Source organism: Glossina fuscipes, unplaced genomic scaffold (assembly GCF_014805625.2).
Source record: "Glossina fuscipes isolate IAEA_lab_2018 unplaced genomic scaffold, Yale_Gfus_2 2, whole genome shotgun sequence".
Classification (NCBI taxonomy): domain Eukaryota; kingdom Metazoa; phylum Arthropoda; class Insecta; order Diptera; family Glossinidae; genus Glossina; species Glossina fuscipes.
This window is the reverse complement of record NW_023998416.1, coordinates 27,524,250-27,535,715: the sequence shown is the minus strand read 5'-3', so window position 1 is coordinate 27,535,715 and position 11,466 is coordinate 27,524,250. Positions and strand designations below refer to the sequence as shown.

At 34.5% G+C, this 11,466-nt stretch overlaps 1 protein-coding gene across 4 annotated transcripts in view; it reads left to right on the top strand.

Annotated features, from left to right (window-relative positions):
• The first annotated feature begins 1,250 nt into the window (after window positions 1–1,250).
• LOC119634168 (muscle calcium channel subunit alpha-1-like) overlaps window positions 1,251–11,466 on the top strand; it is a 33,070-nt gene continuing 22,854 nt past the window's right edge. For 2 of the 4 annotated variants that reach the window (XM_038028173.1, XM_038028172.1), the window contains exons 1-14: window positions 1,251–2,075; window positions 3,133–4,514; window positions 4,576–4,804; window positions 5,745–5,850; window positions 5,910–6,049; window positions 6,119–6,225; window positions 6,284–6,436; window positions 6,518–7,234; window positions 7,304–7,529; window positions 7,599–7,809; window positions 7,880–8,214; window positions 8,556–8,626; window positions 9,460–9,577; window positions 10,619–10,748. In XM_038028173.1, the coding sequence (XP_037884101.1) occupies window positions 1,345–2,075; window positions 3,133–4,514; window positions 4,576–4,804; window positions 5,745–5,850; window positions 5,910–6,049; window positions 6,119–6,225; window positions 6,284–6,436; window positions 6,518–7,234; window positions 7,304–7,529; window positions 7,599–7,809; window positions 7,880–8,214; window positions 8,556–8,626; window positions 9,460–9,577; window positions 10,619–10,748 (4,656 nt within the window). In that variant the 5' untranslated portion in view covers window positions 1,251–1,344. Of the gene's footprint in view, window positions 2,076–3,132; window positions 4,515–4,575; window positions 4,805–5,744; window positions 5,851–5,909; window positions 6,050–6,118; window positions 6,226–6,283; window positions 6,437–6,517; window positions 7,235–7,303; window positions 7,530–7,598; window positions 7,810–7,879; window positions 8,215–8,510; window positions 8,627–9,450; window positions 9,578–10,618; window positions 10,749–11,466 lie in introns of all 4 variants that reach the window. The other 2 variants (XM_038028171.1, XM_038028170.1) reach the window with 2 other exon arrangements.

Here is an 11,466-nt window from a genome sequence, read left to right as displayed (position 1 = left end):
CTTAAATTCATTGATTAAAATGATGTTTCAAAATATTTGGTTGAAGTATGTATGGAAGAGTCGCCCTGATCTGGCAAAACATATGTTTATAGTACTTTCGAGTTTAACGGTTCATTCACATCTTTCATTCTGTTATATACAAATACTAATACAGAATACTGTTAGTGTTATCAGTTAGATTGTAGTCCTTTTTAGTTGAATGTATGGGTAAAATTTTATACGTGAAGGACATAAGAAAAGTCAATATTTTATTAGTATAACATAATTTGTGGCTTTTGTGCGTAAACGGTTGAAAAAAGTAAAGAAAATTTTTTAAAAATTAATACAAAAAGTAATAATAATAATAATAATAAAATCTTAGTAAGAGTTTAATGAAAATTCAAATGAATAAAATAAGAAGACAAGAAAGTTTATAAAATTATAAAAATCACATAATCCAACGTTGAGGGTGTAGAAAAGCCAATATAATTGAAAAAACTAAATGGGAGCAAAGCAAAGAAAATAAGATAAAATGAATATTTAAAACGCATTCTACGCTTCCTCCTTTATCTGTGATCTCTTTCAGGGACTTGTGATTAATATTTTATAAAATTTTTTAGATCCTCTTTACTCATTTTATTAGCAGTGTTCTCCTATTCCTTTTCGATTTCAATATGAATTTTAATTAGAGAAGAAATTTCAGTGTATTCATGTTGCTTTGAAATTTTATTTATTCATATTTATTAATTAAATTAAGGAATGACATCATAAGTGTGTCTGTTAAATGAAAAGCATTTGATGTGCCACCACATCAGCTTATTTAGGCATTAACTTGGACTTTAATAGGATGGGATAAAAATATTTCCTTGAATACTCTCCTAGTATTCGATTTTTTGTTGTCCACTCAAATTTTCCAAGCGCTAATAGGTTTATGTGTAGGTAGATGAAAAATGAATTAAGAAATAAGTAAAAAAAATTGTGTCTTATCGTTGTTTATGTGCATATGTTTCCGTGTAAATAGGCGTATGTAGGCATTAACAGCTGTTTTGTATTGCAACGACATTAACAGACTATGTTATCGATTGTCATCGAATTTTATCCTTTTCTTCTGTTAAAGAAGAATCAAGCGAAGGATATAAGAAAAGTCATGACCTTCAGGTTGTTGTGTATTGTTTACATTTGTTAGAACAGTGGAAAATCAAAACAAAAACAAAGAATGATATAATAATCAAAAACTCAGATTTGAAAAGAAGATAAATTAAGGAAAATTTATTTAAAATTTGAAAAAGTTAATGAATATTGAAAACTGAATTGAAAATATTGCGATAATATTTTAATTACATCAAGATGTCGTATTTATAAAGTATGATGTCTTTCTTGGAATCAGGAGATCAACAAAAACAACAACAACAAAAACAACAACAGCAACAGCAGAAAAATCATCGACAACAGCAACAACAGCGAAAATTTGCTATTAAATCAATTTTAGTAAATCAATCGCAAGAAGGAAATGATGAAAGTTCGTCCAGCAACAAAAAATTGCGCTCATTTAATTTAGAAGCGAACGAAAAACGAGGTGAAAAAGTTAAGGAAGTTATTCAAAAACAAGAACAATATAATCAATTACAAATAGAGCAACGACAACAACAACAGTTACACCAAAGCGAATCACAACAAGGGGAACAGCCAAGCCAAAAACAAAAGCAACAGCAACAGGATAGCCAACAAGAGCAACTTAGTGCCAATAGCAGCAGCAGCAGTAAAAATTTATTTACAACAAAGAATAATGATGATAATGATTTCGAGGTTTCAGCAACAGTAAGAACTACAGTCAGTGATGATACAGTAGAAAGTAATCAAAAGACTGTAGCACTTTTAGAAACATCACTTTCGTTCCTTCCACCGACCAACACCACCAGCAACACCACCAAAGTAGCTTCCAATAAGTCCGCCTTGATGCCTACATATTATACAGTGGAGTTTGACAATAAGAACCATTGCAGTCAACAAAAAGTGAAACCGCTTTACTATATTCAAAACTCACAGTATCAGCCATTAATTTATCAAAATGTTTCCCATGACAACAATAATGAGCAGTAAGTAAATATTTTTCATTTTACCCGCATACCCGTCTCAAATAGCGTTACTGAAGGTGAACTTTATAATAATAGTGAGGAGTTTTTTTACAAAAATATAAACTAAAAGACTTATAAGAGAAAAAGTATTAATCCTTAAGTAGGCTTACAATATTTCCATAATGTTTTGTAAATAATCCGCCACAAAAATGACCTTCTAAGTTTAAATATTCCTCTTTGTTACCTTTTCCCTGATGAATTTTACCTGAAAGGTGTCTTTTTTGCTACGCGTCTATCAAAGACAAAAGAGGATGTTTGATACCATACATGTAGCGAAGTGACAGAGAAAATAACAAAAAAAGAAAATTTATAAGTCCATAGGCGATTTCGTAATTAATAACGAAAACTTCACTCACAAATTTCTTGGCTGAAGTACTCAAAGCTTTGGAATGACTCAAAATTATTTAACCCGACATCCAAAAAAAAAAAAACGAAAAAGCTTTCGAATTGCTCTCAGCTCCCATATCTACTAAAAGGAGATCTTGATAAAGTCAGAATAACACACACACAGCAGAAATACTTTTCAAATATATTTCCTAGTTAGTGGAAGAGATAAAAACGAAATCAATCAATAAGGCATTGGGCAGTAACCTTTTAGCGAAAGTGCATTTAACAAAGGCAGTCTTTTCTGAGTGCGTTCAGAAAAAGCACAAAATTTCAAAGAAAAAATTTTTGTGAGATCATGAATTTTTCTCCACATATTTTAGATGGTCCGAAGCATTTTTTTGCCGAAAACTTTTCAATGATCTTACCCTTTAAAGCGGTATTTGCGGCTGACTAGGATGAAAAACATTTTCAAGATCAAAATTGGAAATCAAAAATAATCTTCCTTTTGATACACACTTTGGCTTATTCCGCTAAACATTTGCGTTTTCGTTTTCTCGCCTTTAAAAGTGGAAAGATTTTTCCTTTCATATTCAAGATAAGATTAAGTTTCGTGAATGTCTTCTTAAAATGTTTCTTAAAAGATTAAATGAAAAAAGTTTACCTAAACAATATTTCTCTTGTTTGTTTTTAGGCGACTTCATTTGAAACGCTTAAAATTTAGTAAAAATAAGGGACAATTCGGCGAACACGAATCAAAACGTCTGCAGCAAAGTCTGGCTACTGATTCTGAGGATGAACCAATGAATAGCGATCGAATTGAATGCAAGTTGACCGGCGATGAGAAATTATTTATGAATCCTTTAAAAGGATCAAAGGTTTCAAAGGACGATTTAGAAAGTGTTCCAGAATCTACAACAACGGTTGCTGCGGCAACAATAAAAAACATTTCATCGACTTCAACGCAAGCCGGAATTTCCCATAATAATGGCCAAATCCATAAAGCTCACAATAAGAAACGTCAACAACAGTTATTAACTTTAAAAAATTTAAGCAGCAATGATAGTAAAAATAATCACGTCCAAGACGAGGAATTCAAAGAGGATCATGAAAATTTCGAGCATAATAATAAGCGAGTATCTTGTCGAAAAAGGCGACAATCCTTAATAAGCACTCAACGCATTAGTTGCGATAATTTAGGCGAAGGTTTAAATGAAACAGTGAAAACTGTCCAGAGTGAAGAACCTTTACAAAAATCAGCGAATAAGAGAAGAGAGTCGAGCGCTGGATGCCAAGCAGTGCCTATGAATTCAAACTCAAAAGCTTCGAATCCTTATGCTTTCTCGGTTACAGTTCAAATTGACGACAGTTTACCAGTAAATGTTGGCAACGAAAGCAGCAGCGTTGTTGGGGATAAACGGCATAGCTATTGTAGCAGTTGTAGCAGTAGTAACAGCTGTAATTGTGACATCACTGGAGAGAATAGTACACAATACGAAGGATTTGGTGTGGGTTTGGTGGTCAGTTCGGGCACCGACGATTGCACCAGCGGCGGCTCACCAAGTCTAGCGGGCAGTAGTAATGGCACTGGTTGTATTGGGACGTCTAATCAGAGGAATTTTGGGGCAACTGAATCCTCTGTACCGTTGCTGGATGATAAATTATATCCAATCAATGCCGCCAATTGTCACGATTTGAGCGAATCACATCGTCCGGACTATAAAGCTAAGAGACGCGATCAAAAATGTTACACTACCAACAACAATGTTCAAAAATCTGTATTCAATGAAAATAATATATCGGAAAATCAGGGAGCTCTGAATCAGCTAACAATCGATGACTCAGAATCTCGTCGCCAACAAGTTCATGACTTTTTGCAGCATAATCAAATGCGGAAAATTGCGGCATTAAGGCGCAAAGATTTCGCTAATAGTAGCAATTATTCGTCGGATAATTTCAATACTCCAGTGCCGAATTTTGCAGACAGTTTCGTGTCACCTACTTCGGGTACTATCAGTGCAAAGAATGGCACGGAATATCAGTATCATCGTCAAGCCTGGAACAAGAGCACCTATAGTAAGCGAATTATCTGATCTAAAAACGCAGTTAGAATGAAATTTTCTCATATTTTTTTCAGTAACCGATGAAGCAGTCAATATTCAGGAGAAAGTTAACGGTGTTAACAAGGTTGGGGCCAACGCTGCTAGCCCTTATCCGCCAAAATCAGCAACTGGAACTACCACACAGAAGCAACCACAACGACCACGAGTTTGTAAACAACAACCCGATAGACCGGAACGAGCTTTATTTTGCTTGGGTATTAAGAATCCTTTGCGCGCTTTTTGCATTGGCATCGTTGATTCAAAGTATCCTTGAATAAAATTCTCTAAGTATTTTATTGGCCTAACTGACGCTGATAGATGGCTGCTTTGGGAGATTTAGTTTCCTTTGACCATTTAAAGGAACTTTCTATTGACCCAATTCGCTTGATTATGTACTCTTTTTAAATTGATCGCAATTGCTAAACAGGTTTAGCGTAAATGTAGTTGGGTTAGATGTCTTTCTGCTTAAATATTTTTGCAAATGTTAAAAATGATTGACGCAAAAACGAATTTTCGGTCATAGCGAATCGTATCGTTATTTGGATCACTGAACGGTTGGAAAAATTTTTGAACCCCTCTCATATAAGGAAAACTGAAGTTTATGCGACAACAAGCTTCATATTGAAAATTATATCATAATAGTAATTTATTATAAAAACTGTACGAAATTTGGACCTTGTCGGCCTATTCTTTGGATCCTGCCCTAATAAAGACTTTCACGAAAATTGATCCCTTGTAGAGCAGAAAAGTCTACATTTTAATATGTAGTGATGAAAATTGATCCATGATAGTAATTTCATACTAAAATGAACTCTACAAAATTCGGACCATCTACGCCTACTTTTGGATCCTGCCCTAGGTAAGGATTAAACTTGTTCTACATTAGATTGGGTTTTGGACCCGCTTCCCCATAAATACGCACATGAATAATTTTTGTGTTCTATAATAAGAATAAGAATTGTGTTAGACAATATGGTGTAGTGTATTTAATGGTCGGCCTTACCTGACTATAAAGTTCTCACTTGTTTTGAAGGTCGCTATGTTGTCTAGGTAATCCGCAGACTTAATTTTGACTCATCGCTTGTATGTAAATAAACTGCTTCTTGTCCATCCACGGTAAAATAAGGATTTGACTATGAATTACTTAGTAGGAAAAGTTGTTTATTATGATTTTCCTTAATTTGAATTTTTTGTCTCAACTAAGACTCTTCGAATATTTCATTCTGTTAACAATCGGAGCTAATTGTGTAGCTTTAGCTGTTTATACTCCATACCCGTTTGGTGATTCCAATGAGACAAATCAGATACTGGTTGGTAGAGAACTCAATATGTTGAAAAGAAAAAAGTTTGTTTTGAATTTCTTTTATAGGAACATGTTGAAGCCGTGTTCCTTGTAATCTTTACCTTCGAGTGCGTAATGAAAATTATAGCTTATGGATTTTGTTTACACAGTGGTTCATATCTGCGTAATGCTTGGAATTTTTTGGATTTCTTCATCGTTGTCATCGGGTAAGCTGCATTAGAAGACAAGCTACAGGAGAGGAAAACTTAAATCATTTTATTTCTATATTTATGAAGCATGATAAGTACGGCTTTATCCAACTTAATGAAAGATGGTTTTGATGTGAAAGCGCTGAGAGCTTTTCGTGTATTGCGTCCTCTTCGTTTAGTTTCTGGTGTACCCAGTAAGTGTTGTAATTTGAAGATTCATTTTTTCCCTCTCTTTATAAAATTACTTTTTAGGCTTACAAGTCGTATTGAATTCAATTTTGCGCGCAATGATACCGCTTTTGCATATAGCTCTCTTGGTATTGTTTGTTATAATTATTTATGCCATAATCGGTCTAGAATTGTTTAGTGGCAAATTGAATAGAACTTGCCGTGATCCACTCACTGGTATGTAAATGTATTTTTATCTTTACTTAGCATACGGTACAAATGAACTGCTAAAGTTAATGTATATATGTTTGAATGTAGGTGAGTATCTGAACGATGCGGATGATTTGCATCCATGTGGTGCGGGTTTTCAATGTCCAGAGGGCTTCATTTGCTATGACGATTGGGTTGGTCCGAATTGGGGTATAACCAACTTTGATAACTTTGGCTTGGCCATGCTAACGGTCTTCCAATGTGTTACCTTGGAAGGCTGGACAGATGTGCTATATGACATTCAAGACGCGATGGGCTCATCTTGGCAATGGATTTATTTTGTTTCGATGGTCATATTGGGAGCTTTTTTTGTTATGAATCTAATATTGGGCGTTTTATCTGGCGAATTCTCTAAAGAACGGACAAAAGCGAAAAATCGCGGTGATTTTCAGAAATTACGTGAAAAGCAGCAAATTGAAGACGATCTTAAAGGCTATTTGGATTGGATAACACAGGCTGAAGATATTGAACCTGAAGCTGACGGCCAATTACTATCTGAGTCAAAACCAGTGAAAGCAAATAATGAAATCGATACTGTTGATCAAATTGGCGATAATACTTGCTTCGAAGTTCAAACAAGTGAATCATGGTTTTCGAAAAAGAAAAAAGACTTGGATCGTGTCAATCGTCGTTTACGTCGGGCTTGTCGTAAAACCGTAAAATCTCAAGCTTTTTATTGGTTAATTATCATTTTGGTTTTCTTAAATACGGGAGTCCTGGCCACCGAACATCACATGCAACCAGCCTGGCTAGATGACTTTCAAGGTAAATCGTTTCAACGATATATACAATTCAATATCAAATTGATTAAAAACATTTTTCATAACATTTCAGAATACACCAATATTTTCTTCATCGCTTTATTCACCTGCGAGATGTTATTGAAAATGTATAGCTTGGGCTTAGAGGGTTATTTTGTCTCCCTTTTCAATCGTTTCGATTGTTTTGTTGTTATCGGTAGTATAACGGAAATGATTTTGACTAGCAGTGAACTAATGCCACCGTTGGGCGTCTCCGTCTTACGTTGTGTCCGTTTATTGCGAGTCTTTAAAGTCACAAAGTAAACGAAAATACATATTTAAAAAAAAAAAGTCTTTTATTCTTTATTTACTTTATTGGTTTTTATTAGATATTGGCGTTCCCTGTCTAACTTGGTTGCTTCCCTATTGAATTCTATACAATCGATTGCCTCTTTATTGTTACTTTTATTTTTGTTTATTGTGATTTTCGCTCTACTCGGTATGCAGTTGTTTGGCGGTAAATTTACGTTTAATCAAGAGGAGGAAAAACCGCGTTCCAACTTTGATAGTTTCTATCAAAGTCTTCTAACCGTGTTTCAGGTAAATGTGCGATCATTTTTTTTTTTGTTTTTTTCATTTCGAAAAAAGTTCAGTTCAAATTTCTTCTCAGATATTAACTGGCGAAGACTGGAATGCCGTTATGTACGACGGTATACGCGCTCATGGAGGCGTATTTTCCTTTGGTGTACTTTCCTGCATATATTTTATTATTTTATTCATTTGCGGAAATTATATACTGTTGAATGTGTTTCTGGCCATCGCTGTCGATAACTTGGCAGACGCGGACTCCTTAACGGCCATCGATAAGGAACATGAGCAGAGAATTGAAGAGGAATGCAATAAATCGCATAATTCTACGCCTACATCGGAAGGCGGTGAAGATTTAAATGAAGTTGACGACGTTTGCATTGACGTGACTAAGCACGAAATGAATGATAAAAAGATGTAAGTGATTAGTGTAATTTAAGTGATTTGTTGCAAAAAAATTGAGAAGAGTAAGTGAAATTTTCATCACTATCGGAGACTGGAAATAATCGGGCTTGAGTATAAGTGCAGTTTATGAAGAGCTGATTATAATGATTAGGTTTTGTAGGGAGGCTTTACTCATTCCCTAACCTTAAGAGGAATGCGAATGATTCAAGAATTAGAGATTATGTTATTGAAAGTATGTAGTCGAGATAGACACAGTTCGATTAATTCGGATCGAATAGAATTATCATTGTGATGATCTTTGTAAATAGATTTTTTGATTTTATTTTTATCGCATATCTTTCTTCTGCAAAAAGAGCTGATGAAGTTTTAACTGAACGCGAAGTATGGGAAGAGGAACGTGAAATATGCGAAGAGGAACAAGAGTGTAAGTAGCATCTAAGTTAACAATTTACAAAGTCTTACTCTAATTCATTATGTTAAACATAGTAGACAAAGCTTTCTATGTCAATCTAGTCAAAATTAATTTCGCAATTGATTTAAGCTGGCTTTCTCTGTTTAGATGCTGGTGCTCTAAGAATTTATTGTCAGATTTTCATACCCTTTCTACTCTATATTTATATTTCAAACACACACGCAAACACGTGTGATATAGGTTCGTGCGGATGTATGTAACAACCAGAAGGGTCAGATTTTCATACCTTTTCTACTCCATATTTATATTTCAAACAAACACGCATACACGAGCGATGTATGTTTGCGCGGACGTATGTAACACCCAGAAGGGCTTAAGATAGCTTTTATTTTTTGTGTTGATCCATTCGAAATCATTTTCTGAATCGATCTAAGCCTGTCTTCTTGTTCAACGTTCGCAACTTTTGAAATATTTTGTAAAGTTTGGTACGCTGAGGTGCTGTCACCCACGGATGAACGCTATCGAAAACGGTACGGATCGGTCCACTCTCTCGACCACTCCTCATATAACGCCTTATTTTAAAAAGTTATTATATAGAAAAATACTACAATTTGAAAAATTTTTCGACAAAGCTCGCTGAGTAGTCCTGTTTAGAGATTATAAATTTTCATGAAAAATTTGGTTCGGCTAGATAAATTTTTTGAACCTACTCTCTATAATCTTTCCTAAGAAATCTGAATCTTTAGTCACTACAGTGGATTGTAATGTCGAACTTTGTCGTTTCTTTTTTCGCATTAATTTGTTTTAACGTAAACATCGCCGGATTCATCGATTAGCATCCACAGATGAAATATCACCCACGTCTTCTGGTCGTCCCCGTCGCCATTCGGAAAGGAATACTAAGAAGATCAAGAAACCTATACCAAAAGGAAGTTCTTTCTTCATATTTAGTAATACTAACAGGTAATAATCAATTACATAAATATAATTAATATTGTTATAGTATTATCATAAGTGGGATGATAAGCATTGAGATTAATTCGGCAATATAAGATAATCCATAGATCCCAATTAAGATCGCTCCGCGAAATAGAGACTTACTTTTATACTCGTACATATGTATTTTATATAGAGTCGAAGGCATTTATTGAGAGAAGTAAGAAATTTTTTAAGATATTACGAGTTAGACTTGATCGCAGATAGCATATATCACTGTCGATTGACTTATCTTCAGCATCTCTTGCTTGCTCTTCCCCAGCGGTCTTGTCTGAATGTTGGGGGAAGAGCTCGAAATTTGAAGGAAAAAATTTCTTCAGTAAAGCGAGCTTTTACGTCGATAGGTTGTCGAAGACGCAAGCCATTTCTTCTCTAAAATGCCGCTAATTCATGGAAACACGAAAAACATTATTGGAAAAAATTATTACCCAACAATTAATGCCGTTTGAAGCGATGCAACTGCAAAGCCGTAAAGATTTGAATAATTTTGACTTTGTTTTTATTCGGCGGTATTTTGAACAATGTCCCCCAAAAGAAAGCGAGGAGGTTCTTGAAAAAATACGAAAAAAGTGAACAGACATTGGCAATCAAAGCGTATCAGTTGCATTTGTGGCATTAATTAGTAGTTGAAAAGTAAAGCTCCCACGGGTTATTTCGAGAGAATTTTTTTAATTTTCAAATTTTAAACTTGACCTCGCAAAACTTTTCAAATAAGAAAATATGAGGTACTTTCGATGCCGCCATTGCTCTATTCTCCATTTATGGCTTCCAGTAATCATTCTACATCTTAAGTTCAAAAAGTTATCCCAAGGGAAGGATTTTCAACATAACTAGATATGACAGCTAACGAGTCAGTGTTTCTCAAACTGCTTTGGCAATAGTGAACAATATCAAAGCACGACACCTTGAAAAATATGAAATGAATCTTGAATATTTTCAGAAAAATTTGTTGATCGAAAAACACATACTTCAGCTTATCTTTTTTTAAATATATTTTTCTAAAAACAGGTTTCGAGTGTTCTGCCATAGATTATGTAATCACAGCAACTTTGGTAATCTCATTTTGTGTTGCATTATGTTTTCTTCAGCTATGCTTGCCGCCGAAAATCCTTTAAAAGCAGAAGCAAGCCGAAATCTTGTAAGTACAATCACACCTGAATGCCATTTATTATTTTAATCAGAAGGATTAATTTAGATGAGATATATTATATTATAGGTGAAGTTAAACCAAAGGTTAGTTTGATAATTTAAAAGAGTTTGAAGCTTAACTTTTAGTTAAAGTCATTGGTCATTGTTCATCGTTAACTACACATTTTTCTCATCTTTTTCGGCAAAATATGAATTCTGTACCGAAAGAACAATAAATCAGAGAAGCCTACCTGCGCAAACACCAATTTCATAAGAATTGAGTCATTGCTCATATGGCAGCCAATAAGTCATTGGTCGCAACACTTGTTAGACAAAAGTAGAAATACATTCTTTAAAAAGGCGATGGCACGAAGCATTAAATTTTAAAGCTTCGCAGTTCGAATCTGGATCAAATGAATATCAAAGTGCCGAATACGCAAACCATTGTTACATATTCCGCTTGGTTTTGCTCAAATACGATTTTCTTAGAATCATTCTCTTGACGGTTGAATCAACTTCTAATTGAAGAGATTAATATGAGTGTAAAATAGTTTCCGACGTTTGATAAAAGATGGTCCCACCAGAACATTTCAATGAAATTGTCAGATGCAATGTTGTAAGTTTGGCTATCTGGCGACAACATAACCTTAAAGTATTAGTGATGCCGTATTACCAGCACATCATTTTTTCGCGCGTAAATATCAAGTTTACTTTTGACGCTGAGGCGC